General features: G+C 45.7%; 1 protein-coding gene across 2 annotated transcripts in view; it reads right to left on the bottom strand.

Annotated features, from left to right (window-relative positions):
* The window catches only part of IPO8 (importin 8), a 60432-nt gene that overhangs the window by 29539 nt on the left and 6958 nt on the right, over positions 1 to 23935 (bottom strand). For both annotated transcript variants that reach the window (XM_058655751.1, XM_058655750.1), the window contains exons 4-17: positions 23614 to 23772; positions 22243 to 22399; positions 20434 to 20523; positions 18647 to 18741; positions 18000 to 18084; positions 16216 to 16350; positions 14192 to 14291; positions 11771 to 11847; positions 11339 to 11455; positions 10867 to 10956; positions 7778 to 7943; positions 6515 to 6675; positions 5772 to 5897; positions 1685 to 1751 (exon numbers count right to left, since the gene is read on the bottom strand). In XM_058655751.1, the coding sequence (XP_058511734.1) occupies positions 1685 to 1751; positions 5772 to 5897; positions 6515 to 6675; positions 7778 to 7943; positions 10867 to 10956; positions 11339 to 11455; positions 11771 to 11847; positions 14192 to 14291; positions 16216 to 16350; positions 18000 to 18084; positions 18647 to 18741; positions 20434 to 20523; positions 22243 to 22399; positions 23614 to 23772 (1625 nt within the window). The remainder of the gene's footprint in view (positions 1 to 1684; positions 1752 to 5771; positions 5898 to 6514; positions 6676 to 7777; positions 7944 to 10866; positions 10957 to 11338; positions 11456 to 11770; positions 11848 to 14191; positions 14292 to 16215; positions 16351 to 17999; positions 18085 to 18646; positions 18742 to 20433; positions 20524 to 22242; positions 22400 to 23613; positions 23773 to 23935) is intronic.

Below are 23935 nucleotides of genomic sequence, written 5' to 3'. Positions count from 1 at the left end.
AGCAAAGCTAGAACACTGTTGGTAGAAGTGTAGTTGTTACAGTTGTTGGTAGTGGGAGCAGCCACTGTGGGAAATATAAAAATTCCTCAGATGAAAACAGAGCTACCCCGTGACCCAGCAACCTCACTGCTGGATATACACCCAGTGTAAAGGAAACTGCATATGCATGTTAACTGCAACATTAGCCACAACAGCCAAGACATAAAAACAGTGATTGACAAATGGTAGAGAAACTGTGCAAACACACATCATGTATGATCAGATACTATCCAGCCTTTAAAAAGAAGGAAATCCCATCCAACGGTATCATGTTACGTACAGAACAGCAGAATAGAACTTTCAGGAACTCTGCATCAGTGTTAAGTCCATCGTTGACACTGGGGAGTTCCTACAGTACACTGCATGGTCTGTTTTCACAAACGAATGACAACGTAACATCCGCTGTGACTGATTCATGGAAACTCCACCACTCTAAAAATCCTATTCCACCTATTCACATTGCTCTATGTTCCAGTCCTGACACCCAACGGTCTTACTCAAAGGCGTATGTGTTTAAATTGTTATTTTTTTAGTTGATGACTAAAAACGATTATGTGCTACTGAAACTACATATTTGTGAAATAGCCAAGCAAAGCAAATTAACATATTGTTCTGTGATTGGAATACTTAAATTTTACTTTCTCAACTATTTTGAAGAAAATTATAAATGCCTGTTAACAACACCCACCTTTTTGAGCAACATCTCCTTATGCTAAGCCACTACCACCTCCCAGCCCTGGTAACCACTATTCTAGTCTTGCCTTTCCATGAATTAAACTTGTTAGGGTTGCACATGTTAGTGCTCGCTTCGGCAGCACATATACTAAAAAAGGTTGCACATGTTAACTGAGGTAAGTATTTGTCTTTCGGTCTCTGGCATATTTCACAGCAGAATGTTCTATGGGTTCACCTTTTCACAAGTAACGGATTTCCTTCTCAAAGTTGAACAGTATTCCACTATAGTATCCCATCAAGCATGCGTATATGCACGTAAATACATACTATGTATATACCATGCCATGTTTTAGTCATCTATTCAGAGATCATTCACACTCCTAAAGGATGAAAAGTGAAAGCTCAAGTAATGGCACACTTTCCCTGCATCTTCCTCAGACCTGCACCTCATCATAGCCACAGGATGTGGGGATACAAACTTCTCAATGCCTGGATACTATAAAAAAAATAGCCCTCACTACCAAATTCCCAAGAGCTTCTAATTTCTAGCTGTCATATCACTTACTGATTCCACTCAGAGGTCAAGCACAACAACCAAGAAATCAGGCAGCACTTAATTCACAATTCTGCTGAGACACATGTCTGTTAGGAGCACTGTACCTTGTTGAGTCCCACACTAAGTGGCTATCACATAAACCTCACACCAGCTTTTCACTTCTAAAAAACAGAAAATCTCAAAATACAAAAGTTCAAGCTCTCTTGTCTTTAAAATTTCTAAAGCCAAAATTTCTTACATGGATATTTCAGTTGCAGATACTGAACACTGTTAAATGCATCCAACGTCTAAAGAGCCCAAGCTCATCTTTCTCAAAACTGTCCTCCATTGCTCCACTTGAAGAGTTAAAAATGCACTTTTTGGAATTCACTAAATATTAAAAGAAGAAGCAGAAACCTTGAGCTCTGAACTTACCAATCACATGCTTCTGGAGAACCAGATCAATGATGCGCAGGCAGATACTCTCCAGCTGCTGCAGAATCTAAAGACAAACACAACATCTGCAGGTTACAACTCAGGATACGCCATTAGACATATCCACACGACTTCCCTGCAAGAGAAACGGGACAAGCTCATTCTAAACCTGGCATGAAAAACAAAACATGTGGTAACAAGGAAATTAGAAAAGTAGATAAATGATGATGGAAATTAAGTTATAAGCTCATAATGGAATTACAAATGAACCTAGTTCCTTATCTCATGTTAATAAATTTCTAAAAGAACAGACTATTTCAAGGGGAAGAAATAAACAATAAAAATACTAGAAAAAAAGACTTTTTAACTTGTTTATAATCCTGAAAAAGGAAAGAGACTTGAAGCCCACAGACAAAATCTGGAAACATTTAACAGGAGATTTTAGCTTTAACTGTTAAAAATTAAAAACCTGTATATGGAACAATGTAAAGCCAAAGATGAATAATTAAATCTTCTCAAACTTCCCTGCCATGAGATCAACATAGGAAAATTGACAAAGGTTATAAAAAACAAATACCAACAGACCTTAGTTTACCAACTCACTCCAATCTGGAAACAGCCCAGATCCAAAACACAACACCAACACCTGTGACCTTCCTGGCTGGGCATGGCCAAGCAGCGAGGGGCAGTGAGGGGCAGCGAGGGGCAGCGTGCCATGTTGCTGATCGATTTATGCAAGTACAAAGCCTCACAGTACATCACGAAGGACCAGTGACTAACACACCCAGGCCAGCAACTCCACCACAAGCAATTCACCAACCAAGCAACTGACTACACACACAATGTGACAAGCAAGTCCCATTCATTGTTGCAATATAAGAAAATATTATGCAACCACAAAGAATAGTTAAGTTCACTGGGGAAGGCAGGAGAACCAAACTATATTAAGCAAAAAAAAATGGCAGAGACAACTGTATATGATGTGCTGTTGTTTTCCTAGGAGAAAAATACACTTCTTTCCTTGTAGGTTAATGGAAAAATCTCTGGACAGACACAAACATCAGCAGGTAAGAACAGCTGCCTCCCGGGCGAGGAATCTGATGACGTCAGAGCTAAGTAAGAAGTGACATGTCATTGACATCATACTCCTTCACATTTTCAACCATATTTTCATTAAACGTTTTCTAAATAAATCAAAATCAAAACCTACCCTGATTACATCCTTCATGCAGGTATCTTATTTTCACCTAAGAACATACTCTAATTCTCAATTTAAACTACTGTTTTAATGTTCCCAAGCTTCCCAGTTTAAGAAATGACTACCAGGACCCACTTCATGGCACCGCAGGTCACTGCTCTGACACCAGCACTTCCTGTCAGAGGGCCACACCGAGTCCCATTGTTCTGCTTCAATGCAGCTTCCAGTTAATGCACCTGGGAAGGCAGTAGATGGTCCAAGTACTTGGGCCCCACCACCCATGTGGGAGATCAGGATGGAGTTCCTGGCTCCTGGCTTCAGCATCACCCAGCCCCAGACATTGTGCCTATTTGGGAAGTGAATCAGTGAATCCAAGATTCTTCTCCCCCAGCCACTGCTCTGCCTTTCAAATATATACATATACATAAAATTATCAACATACTAAAACCCATTAAGATAAGTATGCTTAAATACCTATTTCAGATTTTTAATATTGCGTTTCATACATCAAGTATTTGAGTATGTATTCACATCCTTGTGGTATTATTTGAAAGGCAGAGCTACTGAGAGTGAGAGATCTTCCATCAACTAGTGCACTCCCCAGTTGGCAGCAACAGCCACCAGCACTGTGCCATGCTGAAGCGGGGAGCCCAGAGCTTCTTCTGGGTCTCCCACATGGGTGAGGCACCCAAGTACTTGGGTCATGTTCCAGTGCCTTCCCAGGAGCACTAGCAGGGAGCTGCCTCAGAAGGGTAGCAGTTGGTTCTTGAACTGGTACCCATATGGAATGCCAGTGTTGCTACAAGTGGCTTACCCAGCTATGCCAATACACTGGCCCCCGGTTTTTTTTCCTTTTAGGGAAATCCTACCTTCAAAATCTACTTTCAATAAGTCAAAGTTCAAAATAAAAGAATACATGGTCCAATGCCATGTGTAATTGTCCCTAATTATTCTTGACCTTGGTAAAGCCTTTTTGGCAAATCCTTCGCATTGTTCATCAGTTAAGGAAGCCGGATGTGACCGACATTTCTCAATGTTAAGTCACTCCTCTCCTAAAAACCACAACAGTCACCACCTTCTTTAACATTAGTGAACACTGATAAAAAAAAAATTAACACAAAAAGAAAGCACTATTTTCAAATCAATCATGCAGCTCATCGTATTTTCATAACCTTGTAAAAACAGCTGGAAAAGTCTAACTGTGATTTCTATATCTCCAAATACAGGTTGTAAGCAGGAAATGAGAGAACTATCCTTAAAGGTACTTGCCATTTAAGCTGGAATATCTCACTGTTAACCACAAGGATCGTAGGATTTCAATGTAGGACAGAAAAATAAAATAGTAACTACGGAAACAAAACTCACATTAAATCCTTTCAGGGAAGAAAAACCTGTTCAGGAGAGAATACTGAACCATTTGGGGGCAAGTACAGCAGGTACCACATCCAGGGGTGTTACAACGTGGCAAGCTGATCCTCTGCCTGCAGGGCCAGCACCCTTTGTGGGCAGTGGTTACATTCCGGTTTCTCTACTTCCGATCCAGACCCCTGCTTGTGGCAGGCGAAAGCAGCTCAAGACCTTGGGTCTCTGCACCCACATAGGAGACCTCGAAGAAGCTCCAGGCTCCTACCATCAGACTGGCCTAGCTCTGGCCACTGTGGCTATCTGGACAGTGAACCAGCAGATGAAAGAGCTCTCTATCCCTCCCTCTTTAACTCTTGACTTTCAAATAAGTAAATCTTTAAAAATACATCAATAAAAATGTCCACAGCCAACACTAGAATACCCAAGTTTGATTCCTTGCTCCAACTCCCAATTCCACCTTTTTTTTCTGTTTTTAATATTTTTTTTTTTTAAGATTTCATTATTATTGGAAAGCCGGATATACAGAGAGGAGGAGAGACAGAGAGGAAGATCTTCCATCTGATGTTTCACTCCCCAAGTGAGCCGCAACGGGCCGGTGCGCCAATCCGATGCCGGGAACCAGGAACCTCTTCTGGGTCTCCCACGCGGGTGCAGGGTCCCAAAGCTTTGGGCCGTCCTCAACTGCTTTCCCAGGCCACAAGCAGGGAGCTGGATGGGAAGTGGAGCAGCTGGGACACAAAGTGGCACCCACATAGGCTCCAGCATGTGCAAGGCGAGGGCTTAGGCACCAAGCCAGCGCACTAGGCTCCCAATTCTACCTGTGTGTCAGTGCACACTGGTGGGCAGTAGTAATGGCCCAAGTAACTGGATTCATACCTCACTCCAGAGAGAGAGGAGTGAATTCTCAGCTCCTGGCTTCTGTCAGGCCCAATCCTGGCAGGCATTTGGACAGGGAACCAGCACACACGATAAAGAATTCTGCTTTCCTGCTGTGTCAATCTTTCAAATACATTTAAAAACATAATAAAAAAGAACTGAACCCAGTTTTAAGACCCTAGTAGTCTTCTAATAGTATGCAATGAACACAGAATTGGCCAAACAGATCAATTGCTACCTACGTAACTGGCACCTGTTTCCTAAACCTTCATCACACAAAAAAGGAACTGCAGAGCCCAGCGCAGTGGCCTAGCGGCTAAAGTCCTCGCCTTGAACGCCCCGGGATCCCATAAGGGTGCCGGTTCTAATCCCGGCAGCTCCACTTCCCATCCAGCTCCCTGCCTATGGCCTGGGAAAGCAGTCCAGGACGGCCCAAAGCCTAGAGACCCTGCACGATGTGGGAGATCCAGATGAAACTCCTGGCTCCTGGCTTCAGATCAGCTCAGCTCAAGCTTTTGCGGTCACTTGGGGAGTGAATCATCAGACAGAAGATCTTCCTCTCTGTCGTTCTTCCTCTTTGTATATCTGAGTTGCCAGCAAAGAAAAAAGGACTGCAAGGTTGGCACTGTGACTAGACTCAAAGCTCACCTCCTTATGATATTCCATCACCGTCAGGATAGTATCAATGGTGTGTAAAATCCCCATTGCCATTACTGTTTTGTCTTCTACTTCTTCATATTCATCACTCTGAAGAACCTTGTTAAATATCTCAGCCTGCGAAAGCAAAATAAAAATATTAACAATTAGCACTCATACCCCATTATAAAAGTTATCAAAAAGGAAACATTTCAGTTAAGTTCCACATTTTGATGACTGAATCAACTTTAATGATACATGTTTTAAGTAGTCTATTTTCCTCCTCTATTCAACAGAGCAAAATATACATCAGCTGTTCGAGTCGGATATCTAACATTTCCTAATTTATCAAGAACTAAGAGAATCATGTGATACAAGGCTTAGATGACAGACTCAAAGAATCACCTAGGAACTAACACATACGGGGCAGACCTGGAAAACCAGCAGTGCCAAGGCGAAGCAGAGGTCCGGCTCAGTCCACGTCCGGCACTCCACGCGAGGAAAGAAACATATCAGAGAAGCCAACCAGACCTCCTGATCCAAAGCCCACACAGCAAAGACCCGGAATGCTCACGTCGAGGCACATCACCACCAGAACATGAAACATGGTTCTCCTAAAGGTTACCAAGCCTAATGAACTTCAGAAACGTTTTTATAGGAGTAAGTTCATTATAGCGCTGCACTCCACACTCCGGAGTTTAATGTCACTTACTCCAAGCTTCTATACGAAACCCAGCAGGTGTGTTCAGGCTTACCAAGTGCTGGGTCATCTCGACGGCGATGGAGGCCACCTCCTGGGTGTATTCACAGATCATCTTCTGGATCACGTTCGTGACGTCATCATTTTCCGTCTCCCGGACAATGTGCAGCAGCTCCTGCATAATGGGCCGCACCTGTGGCTTCATGTACTCCTTAGCTAACGCAGCAAGAGACACGGAGAAAAATTATCCGTCCGTAGATGGTCAAAACAACTACCGTGATCACAGCTGAAGGGACACAGTGCAACACCTAGATAAGAGGCTATATAGGCACTTGCTATACAGTGAACAAGTTAGAAAGCTGTGCCAAATAACAACCTCCATGAAGTCAATTTCACCATGAGTAACAAAGGTAAGTCGTTCTGCACAGGAAATAATTGCCCTGTCCAAAAGGCTAACAACTGCCACTGAAAAATTCGCATTATTGGAGTAGCTGATGCTGTCACCAGCATGACGTGGAGACCACACTACATCAGTTGTGATGACAAGTCTGAGAAGGTAAACTCACAAACGCGACCTACACCCACAGGGATGGGACTCAGCCACTCGGCACCCAGGCTCCCTTCCTCACGCCACCATCCATCCTCCAGAGGAGTACCAGGGTGAAGCAGGCCCAGCAACCAAGTTTACTTTCAAAGTTTATTTGAACTTTGAGCACAACATTCTTCTAACCAGCACCTGTACCATCTTTCATAACAAACGCTACTTGTTGATTTTCAGCACTGCTCGAATCCTGCACTCCTGGCACTGACAGGATCATGAAGTCATCTGGTCCCTAACTTTAAAAGTGTGTATAAACTTGAGCCTTGCAGAATCACGTGCCTCACGGAATATATGGAAAATTAATTTTAGCAGAATCAGCAGTGGACTTAGCTTCCCGATTCCCATTCTACTCTGAAGTCCAGCAATTACTAACTTGGGTCCTGGTTTAAAAACTTCTGGAAAGTGGGCTCGGCAGTGTGGCCTAGTGGCTAAGGTCCTCGCCTTGATCCCATATGGCTGCTGGTTCTAATCCCGGCAGCTCCACTTCCTCTCTATCTCTCCTCCTCTCAGTATATCTGACTTTGTAATAAAAATAAAATAAATCTTTAAAAAAAAAAAAAAAAAAAAAAAACTTCTGGAAAGTACAATTACAGGAATTTCTGAATTAAGCAAGGATGAGCCCTAACAAAATTCTGAGGGGGCAAAGGAAGCGAAATCCAAACCCTGAACCCTCAGACTTCAACACACACACACTTGAGAAAGGGATGTTGCTTTTACCTTGTATCTGATTAGAAATTAAGGACTGCAGGGCAAGCGCGGCTTCCACCTTCACTGGCATCTCCTTATCTTCAATCAGGCTCTTCTTGGCTAATTCAACAGCATTTCTTAGGTTGAGCTCATTGTGAAACTTCAAAGAACTAAATGCATTGAGTACCCAGCACGACTGCATCATGAGAAGAACACAGAAAGCAACTGAGATTACGGCAATCTGCACTGACCTCACATACACAGGACTGCTTGCAACGTGTCCAGTGACAAAGCAGGCTGAGCCTCCGCCTGGGCACTGACCGTCCCTATGGGGACCAGTTTGTGTGCAGTCTACTGAACTTCAAATCCAGCTCTCTGTTTATGGCCTGGGCAAGCAGCAGAGGATGGCCCAAGGCCTTGGGCTCCAGCACTCACATGGGAGACCCATAAGAAACTCCTGGCTTGGGCCTGGCACAGTAGCCTAGTGACTGAAGTCCTCACCTTGCATGTCCCAGGACCCCAAGTGGGCACCAGTTCGTGCCCCGGCTACTCCACTTCTCATTTAACTCCTTGCTTGTGGCTTGGGAAAGCAGTCAAAGATGGCCCAAAAACCTTGGGATCCTGCACCCATGTGTGAGACGCGGAAGGAGCACCGGGCTTCCATCATATCAGCTCTGGCTGTTGCAGTCATTTGGAAAGTGAACTAGTGGACAGAAGATTGTGTGTGTGTGTGTGTGTGTGTGTGTGTGTGCGCGCGCCTCTCTTGTTTTTTCCAGTAAAAATACAGAAATCTTGACAAATAAATAAATAAAACTTCTTAATAAAAATACCACCAGGTTTACCAACAATTGCTTTAATTTCCTTTTTTCTTTAAGATTTATTTTTATGGCCAGGCGCAGTGGCCTAGCGGCTAAAGTCCTCGCCTTGAAAGCCCCGGGATCCCATATGGGCACCGGTTCTAATCCCGGAAGCTCCACTTCCCATCCAGCTCCATGCTTGTGGCCTGGGAAAGCAGTCAAGGACGGCCCAATGCATTGGGACCCTGCACCCACGTGGGAGACCCGGAAGAGGTTCCTGGTTCCCGGCATCGGATTGGCGCGCATCGGCCCGTTGCGGCTCACTTGGGGAGTGAAACATCGGATGGAAGATCTTCCTCTCTGTCTCTCCTCCTCTCTGTATATCCGGCTTTCCAATAATAATAAAAAATCTTTTAAAAAAGAAAAAAAGATTTATTTTTATGTATTGAAAGGTACAGATACAAAAAAAAAAAAGGAGACACCAAGATCTTCCATCCACTGGCTCACTCCCCCATCTGACCCCATCACCCAGAGTCGGGTCGGACTACAGCCTAGGCTTCTTCTGGGCTCCCACGTGGGGCAGGAGCCCAAGCATCTGAGCCGTCTGCTGCTTTCCTGGGCACGTCAGCAGGGAACTGGATCCACAGTGGAGCGGCCAGGCCTGGAACAAGCATCCAGAAGGGATGCCAGCATCACGGGCACCTCTTTCCCTACTATGCCAAAAACACAAGCACTGTTTACTTCCTTTTTAAATTTTTATTTAAAAGGGAGGCAGAACTCCCACCTGCTGGCTCACTCCTGAAACGCCTGCCATGGTGAGGAACAGACTGAACCACATACAGACACAGCCAGCTCAATCCAGGTCTCCCTGCAGGTCACTCAGGCCATCACAGCTGCCTCCAACCGGAGCCTGGAAGAGGGGGCCAGAGGCAGGTACCGAACCCAGGTACTCTGACACCAGCCGAAACACCTGCTCCTTGATTTGGTTTCTTAACTTCTGAATTCCCCATTCTTTTAAGAAACGTGGTTTCATTATTTCTAAATTATTCATTTGCTGGCTTCGCATTTACGTGAAACACTTTTCTCACATGCGTAGAAGACAATTTTTTTCTTCAGGTTATCATGAACTTTAAAAACGTGCCTAGATTAACAAGTTTTAAGCTGTTAGTAAGCTGTTGGAACGCAGTGGCATTGTCCCTTTCTTTAACATCTATGTGCACGAAACACAACAGAAGGCATTTTTTTAGTTTCAAAAGACTTGAGGAAGAGAATCCCCACTTAGGGAGTGGCAGGAGCCTCAGCTCAGGGACACTCAGGTGGCCTGGTCAGGTCAGCTGACAGCTGTCCCAGCGTTTATAAAATGCATGATGGTATACTGACAATGCTAATACACTATTGTTAACAGGCCATTTTCTGTTGATTTTTTTTTAATATGCTATTTTTTTTTTGGGGGGGGGGAGTCAGATATACAGAGAGAAAGAGACAGTAAGAAGATCTTCCATCCACTGATTCACTCTGTGGCCACAACAGCTGGAGCTGAGCCAATCCAAAGCCAGGAGCCAGGAACTGCCTCCAGGCCTCCCACACAGGTGCAGGGTCCCAAGACTTTGGGGCTGTCCTCGACTGCTTTCCCAGGCCTCAAGCAGGGAGCTGGATGGGAAGCAGAGCTGCCAGATTTAGACTTGGCACCCATATAGGATCCCGGCACATGCAAGGCGAGGATTTTAGCCACTAGGCTACCACACTGGGCCCTCTGTGTCGATGTTCTTACAGAAACAAATTCTAGGCTCTAGGATTAAATTTGCACTTTGATTTCTCCATAACATAGCTGGATTCTAGAAATAACACTTAGAATTACACGGAATGTTAATTTGCCTAACAGTCTTAACATCTAAAGATCTTAGCCAAACTAGATCTCTTGCCCTTTTAGACACTAACAGTCAACTGTGAATTTACATTATAACAATGCTGTAAAATCCTCCCTCATGTTGGCTGTTGTACAGTACACAGCAAGAGGCTAGGCTGATACAGAACGTGATATCAGACGGAACTGAAATCTACAAATCCAGGCCCAGTGCGACGGCTCAACTGGCTAAATTGTCTTCCTGCAAGTGCAGGGATCCCATAAGGGCACTGGCTCGTGCCCTGCAAGTCCCACTTCCCATCCAGCTCTTTTTCTTTGCCAGTTTGCTCTTTAATCAGGTGATTTGATTATAAGGAACATTCCAGCAGTAGTAGGCCAATTCATCCCGGAACATTTACTCAATGATCATCTCACAGATGAAGATTTTATGACACCTAACAAAGCAGGGAGAAACTTACTCTAGCTCGAAGATACCCCAGGTTAGACAGTAACAGCGGAAACACGTGGTTCTGCAGAAACAACTCGATTTGGTCCTTGAATAAACTCTTCTGTTAAGAAACAAGTTAAATTTTCAACTTTTCAATGTCCTTTCATACATAAGATTGACTTCCTAATAAAATAGGTTTATTATGACTTGTATTTCTATTTAAAATTTTAGAAAATTATTGGACTGACACACAGCTTAATGTACAACATGCCAAGACCATTACCTTAGCTCCGCCTGATACTGACATTTGCAGAATAAAGCCATTTTGTATAGCAATCACTTCAAAAGGAAAAGTTGACAAAAAGCTTAAATATTCTTAATTAAAGCCATCCCTGGCAGAAAGGGGGTACAATGTCACTTCACCTATGCAGCAGTCGCTGTTTTACATGACCCCAAGTTCTGCTTGTGCTGAGCAGTTTAATTAAACCTGCAGCCAAACTGACCTTCAGCAACAGTTCAGCCAGGGAGCCAATCACATGCAGGGCCCCGTCTTTCTTCCTCGGGTCAAAGTTCGGATCCGTGAGGATTTGGTAGCAGAACGACATCATTTTGGGCAGTACCTGAAGAAATCGGAAAATGGATTCCCATGAGCCTCTGCTGTCTCACTGTAGCATTACACGCACACATTTTCAAAAACAAAGCCAGTTTGCAGTGTTCAGTCCGAAAAAAGTACAACCTCACTAGCATCCTTACCATCAACTAAGAAAACAAAACAAACAGGGTACTTCATATTTTCCCTTTACTGGGACAGAAAAAGAATTCTGAAGTCGACGGACAGTAACCGACAGTATGATTTTTTCCAACACTGCAGCTCGGTCACAGTGCCACACACTGGCTGCCTGCAAGCCGGATACACAAAGGAGAACCACACGTACCTCCTTCCTTTTCTTGGCAGCAGTGTATAAGAGAGTCTGGGCTGCCATGGTGGGAGAAGCATAATCTTCAAAAATATCTACAATTTTAAAAGGTTAAACATTGTTAGTAAGAAAAGGATAATTGCTTGCTATACACTTTAAACCCGGCCAACTAGTGTCCTAAACCAAGAGGTGAAACAGGCCCCACAGCACTGGCTGGCAGCAGGAGACAGCCCAGGACCCATCACTGGGGGACCCCCGTGAACCAGCCAACATCAGTGAATGGGGCCCTCCCTCCCCACTCCCTCATCTCCCTGGGGACGAGAAACGGGCTGGCTCCCTGTGAAAACACAACCAGCACCTCTTCTGAGCTCATTCTGCCAGGCTCTGGAGATCACAAGATGAAAGAGGTGATTTTATGGCACCCACGTGGGGAGAGGAGCAAACAAACTGGAAACCGCGAACACTCACTCAATGGGACAGGCAAGGAACAACAGTGAAAGGGATGGAGACAGCCAGTGAGAGGTGCAGGTTCTACTTGGATCTCGAGCCCTCCAGGGGCAGGGCACAGCAAGGGGCCCAGCTTCAGGTGGGCACCCGGCTCCACAAGCAGGAGGCGCAGCCAGCACCCCGCGGACACTAGTTCAGTTTTTGCCTCTCTAAACCCAGCACACCACTCATTCCCAGGACAATTTGCACATACTTCACAACAGGCACTTTCAGGTGAGAATCTGAAATCTTGAGATCTCTCTGTTAAATCAAGGCTTCAACTCACAACATAAAATACACCCCTAATAACACAGACAACTAGCCTGGCCTACAGCTGTACCTGACCATTTCACACCCCCATTTTCTCTCCAGGATTTTGTCCTATTGAATCCTCCCTGGACAGTCATCAGTACCCGTTTATTGTTAATCACTCCACCTTACAGGGTTTAAGTAACTGCACACAGCTACACAACAATGAAGAGACCAAGCAGCAAGGCACGTGTAGGTGCCTGAGCACTGAAGTCTAGGTGCCTATCAACTGTACCCACACTAAAAGCATTACTACTGGGGGAAATGAGAAGATGTCTGTTAAATGTAACAGGAAACAGAAAAACACATTTTAAAACATTAGTATTGATACCAGTGAATACACTTAGAAACACTTCATTCATAACAATGGCTACAACTGACAAAAACCTGAAACACACTGTTCTTCCCAATAGTGACACAAAAGCAAAATTCATGGATCAAATGAGTCGCTGCATTCTAGCCCCCAAAAGGAAAAGATTAAGAAAAAAGCATGTCAGCCAGACTTCACTCACTTTTAAACCAGTAAAATCTAAATGACCCATCCAACAACACACAGCTCTATTTCATGATCTCAAAACTGAGACACTATCTTCTCTGGATTTAAGACATCGATGGCATATCAAGCACCCTGAATAGGCTGTAGATGATGAAACAGATCAGCGTTACAGAAAAGTAAACACTGAACAACTGCCTTCAGGACCAAGCTCATCACTGTCAGATCAGGAAAACAAAGACCAAGGCGAGGACTTTCAGAAGCAGGGATGCCGACAGCAGAGGGCCTGCGGTGTCCGCTGGCTTCTCCCACACCCGGTCTCCCAGGGAGGAGCCTCCTCCATGCTGAGTCCAAACCGCCCACAGCACACACTGTTAGCACACTCCAGCAACGCAGCCCGCATTCCAGTAAGTTCAGCTCGGGCAGCTAGACACCTGCCCGACAAGGGCAAGCCCCGTGAGGACACAACGTGCCTTCCACAGTGCTGCTGTTGGCAGTCACTTGACATTCCCTGAAGTATGCTGGATCCAGGCACTTGTAGAGGAATGCAGAGATGTAAAAGGGATGAGGAACACGAAACCAGTGACCAACACGCCTGCTCTCGGAAGAGCCTAAGGCATGCAGCCAACAGAGGGACACACATCAACACGTTGCTAGGCAAACTGCTCAAGTAATCCACAAATCCACTCATCCAAACCGGGAGGCAGAATGGAATGATTCCAGTAACATGCCCAGCGGAACAACTTCCAGGAAGATGCTGCAGAACCTGGGCCACACACAGCGGGGCTGCCAGCGGGAAGTTCTATTCCCTCGGACAATCCTGGTCCCTGGTGTGGAGGCAGAGTGAACTGGGCGCCCTAAAACGTGCAACATTCCAAGGGAACCTCCCAGAGCTGAAGGGGGGCCCCCTTTAGAGATGGGTGTCCCGGCCAATGGGTCCCCACAGGTCAGTCACACACAGTCCACGGGGGCGGCAGCACCCTCACCCGTCACCCCACCGCTGCCCTGGAGCAGCACAGCAAGCTGCACAGTTCGCCATGCAGAACACACCGCCGCGAGTGGAACCACCAGACACTCTGCTGCAAACACACAGTGGGTTACATGACTTGTCACGTGCAGGGACTGAAGGGGACCCAAACCACGTCCATTACCAAATTTCATCCTGATGTATTCGTAGGGATCTTCCTGCCACAGCTCCTCATCCTCGTCTTTGTAACACATCACTGAAAAAATCACATCCTCAGAGATGTTCTAAGACATGGAAAAAACAGAACAGCACGTGGGTACGGCCTGCTCCCACGTGTGGAGAGCAGGCGTGGATACGGCACGTGGGCACGGCCTGCTCCCACGTGGGGAGAGCAGGCGTGGATTCACAGCCGCCTGTGGCTGCTTTTCGCCCGGCTGTCATGGTAACTGCTCTTGCACCTGCCTTCATCCGTGGCAAGCAAGAGACCAAGACGAGGCTGTGCTCAAAATGGACTCCCACAAGTAGCAACATTTTTCTCTGAAGCAACAAGGATATTAAGATATAACAAGTGAATATTAAATAACTACCCCCATATCAAGCCAAGATTATATTTACTACACTATTTTTTATTTTGGAAAATTTTAATATTTCCATTGTGGCCTAAGTATAAATGGATCAACAACAAATTTTTTTTTTTTTCATTTTCAAACTCCAATTTTCTACGTTATATACAGAACTTTTGGGAAACTATTTCTGGGCTATCTCCCATTTTTTTTTTTTTATTGCCAACTAAGATAGATAGTTTCAGAACTGAAATATATTTTCCTAATACCTTAAAGATTCGAAAGCCCCACAAATATTTCACTAAGTTTTTAGAATTGTATCTTCTGGGCTCGGCAGCATGGCCTAGTGGCTAAGGTCCTCGCCTTGATCCCATATGGCCGCTGGTTCTAATCCCAGCAGCTCCACTTCCTCTCTGTCTCTCCTCCTCTCAGTATATCTGACTTTGTAATTAAAATAAAATAAATCTTTAAAAAAAAAAAAAAAAAAGAATTGTATCTTCTGCCGTTGAAGGGCCTAAATGCCGCAGTCCTGAGAATAATGTTTTATAGCATATTGCTGACATGCAACTTTGAAGTCGCCTCCGGACACCTGTATCATGTTAGGGCATGGCGTCATTTTGGTTGGTATCTATGGTGAGTTCCGACTCCAGAGTCATTTTTACCCATTTAGAAAAATTCCCTTCCTGTCAAGTGTGCTTATGTAGGGTGATAAAAATTGCCAATAAAACCAACTTCAACTCATGAGTCTAGAATGTCCAAAGATAATGTCTGTTAGCTTTTCATGTATATGTGCTTTGTGACTATTTAAACTTGCTACTTCCATTTACTCATTGGAACTTCATTTGTATTTACATGAGAAAATGGATATTTGAGGGATAAATACTAAGAAATATATTGAATTTAAAATGTACGTCACGATTTGGCATTTCTAAAGAAAAAAATGCATGTTTAATGTGTCAAGGTGCTTTGGGGAGCTAAAATGGTATTACATTCTATTTAACTTTATCATGAATATAAAAGTGATACTGTATAAAAGTGATATTGATATGTATGATATAGTAACTCTAATGCAAAAAAATTTTAATTTTCTCCTCCACAAATATGAACGTGGAGGGACAATTCTATCTATGGTCCCTGTAGCCTACTACTGTCATTTATTCTCTGCACCCTGCTCCCAACGTCACTGAATTACCAAGTTATTTAGATGCAGTAAGAACTCATTCTGTTGGTCTATGATTTTCCACTCTGATCTGTTCTTGAAACAATGCTGAATTCTACCTTTAAGTAAATACCTGATACTAAAAAAGAGACATGCAAGCCTTATTGCTCGTATCCACCACGCTCGAGGCTCTATGCTCTGCCCAGTCCCACCGACTAGCTGGAATGCTTTCTCACTCACACTTCTCTGGTTTTAGCAAGCTTTCAGTCAACAGAATAACAAGCTTTCTCGGCTTTAACGATGAAAAAGTGGGGCCAGATTCTAAGAAAGATCAGCTCAAGTCATCAGCTCAGAAAACTTGAAGGCCGCCCCCCATCACATGCTCACATCTCCAAGTCCTCTAGACCAGAGAGATGATGGCACTCCTCACAGAAGAGCACTGAGGACACAAGGGCCAGAAGACCAGAGCTGTTCCCAGACACGCACCTGCATGTGTGGTTTCAACTGCTTCCAGGTCACGGAGTGGACCACTCCCTGGTTGAGATAGTTGAACGCCTGCTGAAGAACGCGAGGAGCTACATATTCTTTCTGCCTGTACTGGTCTAAAATTTTTAATAGGACCTACAGGACACAAGAGCATAAACAATTTTTAGGTCAAGGAGCAGCAGGGCAAGTGACTGGTGTAATATTTCAGGTAGAACTTAAAATTCAGAATTGACAAACTCAAAAATCAACACATCTAATGGGGAATCAGGAATCCATGAAAAAGCATTAAATACAGTCAATTTTAGTTGCTCAACAGGTATATATCATATTGAAATAACAAATGTCACACTGTTAACTTGCAGGCCTTAGCTTATGGAACTACTCAGAATAAATCAAAATTCTATTCTACTAGCACTCCAAAATGAACAAAAACTCCCATTAAAAACATGTATTTAGGGCCCAGTGCAATAGCTTAGTGGCTAAATCCTCGCCTTGAACATGCTGGGATACCATGTGGGTGCCTATTCATGTCCCAGCTACCCCACTTACCATCCAGCTCCCTGCTTGGGGCCTAGGAAAGCAGTAGAGGACGGCCCAAAGCCTTGGGATCCTGCACCTGTGTGTGTGGGAGACCTGGAGGAAGCTCCTGGCTTCAGATCAGCTCGGATCTGGCTGTTGCGGACTCTTGGGAGTGAACCAGAGAATGGAGGATCTTTCTCTCTCCTCTTTGCAAACTGGCTTTCCAATAAAAATAACCAAATCTTAAAAAAACAAAAACATGTATCTAGTAGGCATTGGAGCAATGGTACAGCAAATTAAGCTGCCATTTAAGACATCAGCATCCCACCCCATACTGGAGTGCCCAGGTTCAAGTCCCAGCAACTCTACTTCTGATCTAGCTTCCTGTTGATGCACAGCCTGGGACAACAGCTCAAGGAAGTGGCACCATGTGTAGAAGGGTAATCCTCTGCCTATGGTGCCAGCCTCCTGTATGGGCGCCAGTTCCAGTTCTGGTTGCTCCACTGCACAATCCAGCTACTTGTGCCTTGGAAAGGCAGCAGAGGATGGCCCAAAGCCTTGGGACCTTGCATCTATGTAGCAGACACAGAAGAAGCTCCTGGCTTCGAATTGGCTCAGCTCTGGCCATTGCAGCCACTTAGGGAATGAATCTCTGCTGCTCCCTGAAACCCAGACAGTCCACATAAATAAATGTTTAAAAGAAATGTGTAATTACTCAGCTAAGTCTTAACACATGAGATCAATCCATTCTCGAAGTACATCAGTCCATGCTGCATCAATCTTCTAATAAGAAAGCCTAGACCAAAGAGGTGAAACTCAATAAAAATTCAAAACATCAGAGACAATAACCAGAAAGACACAGTCTAACACTGGTGACTCCTCCAGCAGCATCCACCAACTCAATTCTGGTTAGCAGTCAGGACTAGGAAGCTGGAAGGACCACCCCACAGCAGCTGCCCAAGGACATCTAATTCTGAAACTGATCACACTCTATCAGATTGGCGGGGCTGCCAGCGCAGGCTCCCTGAACATGTCCTCAGTGAGTATGTCTGTAACCACTTTGAAGACTTCTTTATTTTACTGGAAAGGCAGATTTACAGAGACAAAGAGACAGAGAGAAAGATCTTTCCATCTGCAGGTCCACTCCCCAAGTAGCTGCAATGGCTGGAGCTGAGCTAATCTGAATCTACTTTGAAACAAACTTTCAGCTGAAACAGAAACTTTCAGTAACCATCGTTCTACTTCGAAGAGCATAAGCTGATTACCTGCTGAATTCCCACCGCATAGGTTTTCAAAAAGAATTCAGAAAACTCAAAGTATTCTTTTGTGACATTTCCTGGGCTTCCATATCTTAAAATACAAAGAGGAAAAACAAATATTTAATTACTGTGATGTTTAAAAACAAAGCATGCTCACTAGTTAAAATGCAGTCCCTCCCTCACTGAAACTCCAGTGGGAGTTAAAAACAACACTTTTACCTTTTTCCCAAGCCACGAAATGGAATCATGGTGAGTTGTACTTGGCCTCTGTGTGATACTTAAAGCTTCAGAGAGAAGCTTGCATCAACTAAGCCAAGGGTATATCAAGGGCCAAAGTTGATATACAACTGTTACATTTGGTAGGGTAGTGCTTTCAATAATTTTTTAAATGTGACTTTCTTAAGGGTCTGAATGGCCAAGTGCCTTCTCCTGGATACGTGCAATGAAGGGAACAATATTGCTTCTCCACGTTTCTCACACAACAGCGGACCCAGGAAAGGCTGCCCACCTTCTAAACAGAAGGCCACACTTGCCCTGCTGTGGCTTTAAGGACAAACCATCTATACTATAGAGCATGTACGGGTTCCTGCAGCCTCACCGCTCCCAACGAGACCAGGACTGTCAGATGGCAGAGGTGATGAGCAGAGGATTACCGTTCAAAGAGACGCGCCACGATGTGCAGGGCCCACTTCTTACACTTCCACCACACCAGCTCTGGTCTATCGTCCTCGTCAATCTGCAAGGTCTCCTGAGGGACAGAAACACCCAGGGTCAACTTCCGCCTGAAGGACTTTCATGAGTAAGTCAACAGACAAGCAATACAATCTCAGGGCCCCAAGAAGACTGTCTGGAAGGTTCGAACTTTGACCTTTGACGGCTAACGCAAATATATTCTTGTCAGATTCCCTGAACTGTTCACAATGCAAAAAATACTGCACATTGTAAAATGAGCTCTGGGGTGGGCACTGTAGCCTAAAAGGCAAAGCCACCCACCACTCTGGACGCCCACCTTTGGGAGTGCTAGCTTCCAACTCTGCTACTCCACACTTTGGATCCAGCTCCCTGCTGATCCATCTGGGAAGTAGCAGATGATGGCCCAAGTTTTCAGGTTCCTGTCATCCAAGTGTGAGACCTTGGGTGAATTCCTGGCTCCTGGACCCCACCTGCACAGGCCACACTGTGGCACAGAATAAATAAAATCCTTTTTATACACAAGCTTACATTTTAAAACACTGTTCATTTGAGATTTTAAAAACCCTGCAAATCAGAGTGTAACACCATCTTTTACCATCTAACAGGTTAAATTAAATGTGCATTCTGGGGCCTGTTAAGGAAAGCACAGACTAGGGCTCTCTCTGGAAGACACTTTGCAAGATCTTTCAAAACCCAAACACACTTCCATGCATTTGTCCAAAGACAAGTCTAATCAATGTTCAAAAAAAATGTAAGTATAATCTTAGCATTAAAACATACAAAAAATTTCAAATACTCTAAATATCCAGTGAATAATGCATTCACCAAAAAGATACCATAAAACACTCAATCATATAAATTTTAAGTGAAAAGTGAATTTTAAAATAGCTACTTTTCTGTAAGAGGAAGGGCATTTATTTATTTATATCAAAGGCAAAATCACAGAGAAAGATACAAAGAGACAGGGATCTAAATCTGCTGGTTCACTCTCCAAATTGCCACGCAGGCCATAGCTGGGCAAGACCAAAGCGAGGAGCGGGAACTCTTCCAGGTCCCCATATGAGAGCAGAGCCCCCAGCACTAGGATCATCTTCCACCACTTTCCCAGGGGCATTAGCAGGACGTTGGATCAGAAATGGAGCATCCAGGTCTCGAACCAGCACCCAAATGGAATGACGCTACAACTCTGGCCCCTACATGTATTTTTTATAAATAAAATACTACTGTACATAAATGCACAGAAAGAAAGCTAGAGGATAATATCAAGCTTTCAAAGTGGTTTTCTGGGGGCAAGCACTTGGCCTAGCAGTTAGGATGCCAGCTAAGATGGCCGTGTTCTGGCTTCACCCTTGGCTCCACTCCTGACTCCAGCTTCTTGCCAGGGCAGATCCTGGCCGTCGCCATGGAGTGCTGTGGGATGAGGGGAGTGAACCAGTACGCAGAGGACCTCTTGGTCTCTCTCCCTCCGTGTCTGCCCCTCAAATCACAACAAACGGACACACACACACACACACACACACACAGACATACACACACACATTTTTATTTGTAAATATTAAAAGCGAAATGTGTTTTACCACTGGTAGGATTAAATAAAGCTTTTGCATCTTTCTCTTGCATCTTAGCTCTCAAGACTGGTATACAACTTGAGTTAGTTCATACCTAACCCTTCTTTCAAGCAGCAGACATGAAGCATCGCTCAGCCGACCTTGGAATCCCACCCCTAGAGTTCCCCAGGGCTGCTTACGGGAGGCACCGGGCGGTCGATGACTGAGCGGAAGATCTCCATCCACGTGGTCATGGTCTGGTTGTTGACCAGCTGCAGGGGCAGTGCGTACTGGAAGAGAGGCAACAACACATGCAGTAACTCCTCCCCTGCAGAGGACACCCCAGTGCCACCTGCAGCAGATGCTGCAACACAGCAGGCGTTCAGAAACGCTATGGAAACGCACGGAGGTCTCAAGCTGTTCTGCAGCAGCACAAACACCCTGCACTTCCATTTCCCCGTGAACGTTCCCAAGTGCCGTCCCATGCAACAACTACCACAAGAACAAGAAAGCAGCAACTTGATCGAGTTCAACTGGAAGTTTAAAAATGGATCCAGAAGCATATTCCAAAGGCATCTTTGGAAACAAACACCTGGTCTCTCTTCCACTGCTTTCCCAGGTGCATGAGCAGGAAGACAGATCAGAAGCAGTGCAGCCAGGCCTCAAACTGGTGCTCACATGGGATGCCGAAGTCCCAGGTGGCAGCTTTACCTGCTACGCCACAGCACTGGCCCAAGTTTAAAAAAAGAGGTGTTCAGAAAAATGTAAGCTGAGGGTGACGTAAAATATCCTGACGGTGCAGACCCGTGTCCCTGCAGTCAGACACTGGCTCCTCTCGTGAGGAGAGCCCGGCCAGGAAGCAGCACAGGCTCACCTGGCTCGGGCTGACGGCAAGCACTCCTCCACCCAGCTCACAGTCACTCAGCCAAGCCTCCCGAGGGTCCAACAGTGGATGTTTCTGTATTCAAAACATGCCCGCTCTGTCTTCCAACTACATTCTAGAATCCCGTATTAGGGTAAGAAAAAGATTGTCATTCTTTTTTTTTTTTTAAAGATTCATTTATTTTATTACAAAGTCAGATATACAGAGAGGAGGAGAGACAGAGAGAAAGATCTTCCACCCGATGTTTCACTCCCCAAGTGAGCCGCAACGGGCCGGTGCGCACCGATCCAAAACCGGGAACCGGGAACCTCTTCCAGGTCTCCCACGCGGGTGCAGGGTCCCAAAGCTTTGGGCCGTCCTTGACTGCTTTCCCAGGCCACAAACACGGAGCTGGATGGGAAGTGGAGCTGCCAGGATTAGAACCGGCGCCCATATGGGATCCCGGGGCGTTCAAGGTGAGGACTTTAGCCACTAAGCCACGCCGCTGGGCCCGAAAAAGATTATCATTCTAAACCAAGGCAAACGAACCACTAAATTGCCTTAGCTTTAAGTTGGGTCAAATGTGGAGACACTGCCATCCATGTGACTTCCCTGTGAACAATCAGGGCTCACGTCCAGCAGACAGAGCATGCTCAGAGCACCGTGGCCAGCTCAAGACTAGGGGCTACCAGAAATCCCCCCGCCCTGGACTCAGACACTGGGCACTAAGACAGCCTGGGATCACCTGAACCTCACATTAGGATACCCGAGAGGCAATGCAGCCTCCACCGCCAATACAGCTACCTGCTAATGCCCTGGGAGGCAGCAGGCAAGGGCCGGGTGCTTGGGTCCCTACCACCCAGAGGGGAGACCCAGAAAGAGTTCCCGGCTTCCGACTTTGGCCTGACATAGCCTTGGCTGTTGCAGCCATTTGAGGATTGAACCAGTGATGAAAGGTGTCAATGCGATGTGTCTCTAACACACACACACACACACACACACTCACTCTCTCCCTCTCTCTGTCTCGGTCAATTTCTACAAGCCCATGTCTCCTGGAGTCTTATGTGAGAACATAAAGGGGTTCCAGTAGGGACTGCCACTCGCTGCACACTCCGCTTGTGCCCGTCTGACGGCGAGGGACACTCACCTGCACGAGCGCATAGAAGATCTTGAGAATCTGCTTCTGCAGTAACACGGAGTAATGGCAGGCGTCGGGCAGGAGCTGCAGGATTTGCTGCTGGATCCGAGGCAGAAATAGCTGCATGGCTGCTATCAGAGGCTCCCTGTCCTCCGCCTTCTTGTATCTCCACAAAGACGGAAAGAGAGAAAAGTCATCTCCCCCGCCAATAGCTCGGAGCAGGGAACAAGCAGAGCTTAACTACCACTGCCAGGCTGGAGCTGGCATGAACCTCAGGAGGGTATCTCCTGTTGAGGCACAGTGCCAAACTCCCTCCAGCAGGTGTAGAACCGTCTAGAAGAAGCCAAGACTATTCCGCAGCTATTGTAAACTGAATTGCTCTGGAATTAACTTCAAATTCTGGTAAAACACAAGTTATTCTTACAGCTTAAAAAACACTCACACTGGGCCCGGCGGCGTGGCCTAGCGGCTAAAGTCCTCGCCTTGAACGCCCTGGGATCCCATATGGGCGCCGGTTCTAATCCCGGCAGCTCCACTTCCCATCCAGCTCCCTGCTTGTGGCCTGGGAAAGCAGTTGAGGACGGCCCAATGCATTGGGACACTGCACCCACGTGGGAGACCTGGAAGAGGTTCCTGGTTCCCGGCTTCGGATCGGCGCGCACCGGCCCGTTGCAGCTCACTTGGGGAGTGAAACATCGGATGGAAGATCTTCCTCTCTGTCTCTCCTCCTCTCTGTATATCCGGCTTTCCAATAATAATAAAATCTTTAAAAAACAAACAAACAAAAAAAAAAAAACACTCACACTATTTAATATAATGTAGAAAGCCATACTTCTTGTACCACCCAAAATCGAGAAGTTAATTACACATCTTGGTGTTTTTAGGTCACTTTAACTGCCATAAATCGAAAATACTACCTTAACGTTTCTAACAGTGTGTAGACGAAGCAGTTCAGAAGAATGTTACACGCGCAAGTGCCAATCCTGAGACCAGACGCAGAGGCCTTCAGTGTAGCTCCAATCTACCCAATGAAGCAGCTCTGTCCTCCACCTCCCAGGCAGCTTTTACGGAAGGGAACATCACAGCACCCCAAAGGATGCCCACCTTGCATCCCAAAAGGGAGACTGTTCACGAACGCTGCGGCAGCTCTAGGTGAGCATTTCCCGGGAAGCAGTCAATTCACAAACAAGCTAGACAAGCACGGCGCGCGGGATCACTGCCTCAGACACAAGCAACGTCTACTGTCTGTGTGACTGCAACAAATAAGCCCGCGTTGCATTTCCCAGACTAACGCTTTCTGCAGAAAACCTACAAGTCCCTCCATGCAGCTCGGGCACAGGGCGAGCAGGCTGCCCCTTCCAGCCGCAGCGGTCAACTTACTCGTACGTCTTCACCAGCTGATACAGACACAGCAGACTGCCCAGCCAGCTGCTGCTGCTCTGTGACTGCAGGTAACAGCCTATCTTGTCCACCACCGCCGGCCAGTGACCCGGAAAGTCGTGTTTGATGATGACGCGGAGACACATGGTCAACTGGATTCTGTAAGTGGGGCGAGGAAAGTCCGAAACCTAAGTAAACACCGATGTCGTGTTTCACAGAGCTCCGCTCTCCTACTCTGGCTCCCGTTAACCCACATGGTGTCATTACAGTCGTACACCGCCTATTGACGGGAAGGTTCTGCGAAGCACCTGCTGGGCTATCT

Source organism: Ochotona princeps, chromosome 27, assembly GCF_030435755.1.
Source record: "Ochotona princeps isolate mOchPri1 chromosome 27, mOchPri1.hap1, whole genome shotgun sequence".
NCBI lineage: Eukaryota > Metazoa > Chordata > Mammalia > Lagomorpha > Ochotonidae > Ochotona > Ochotona princeps.
The sequence above is the reverse complement of the archived record's forward strand: the minus strand, read 5'-3'. Positions and strand labels throughout refer to the sequence as shown.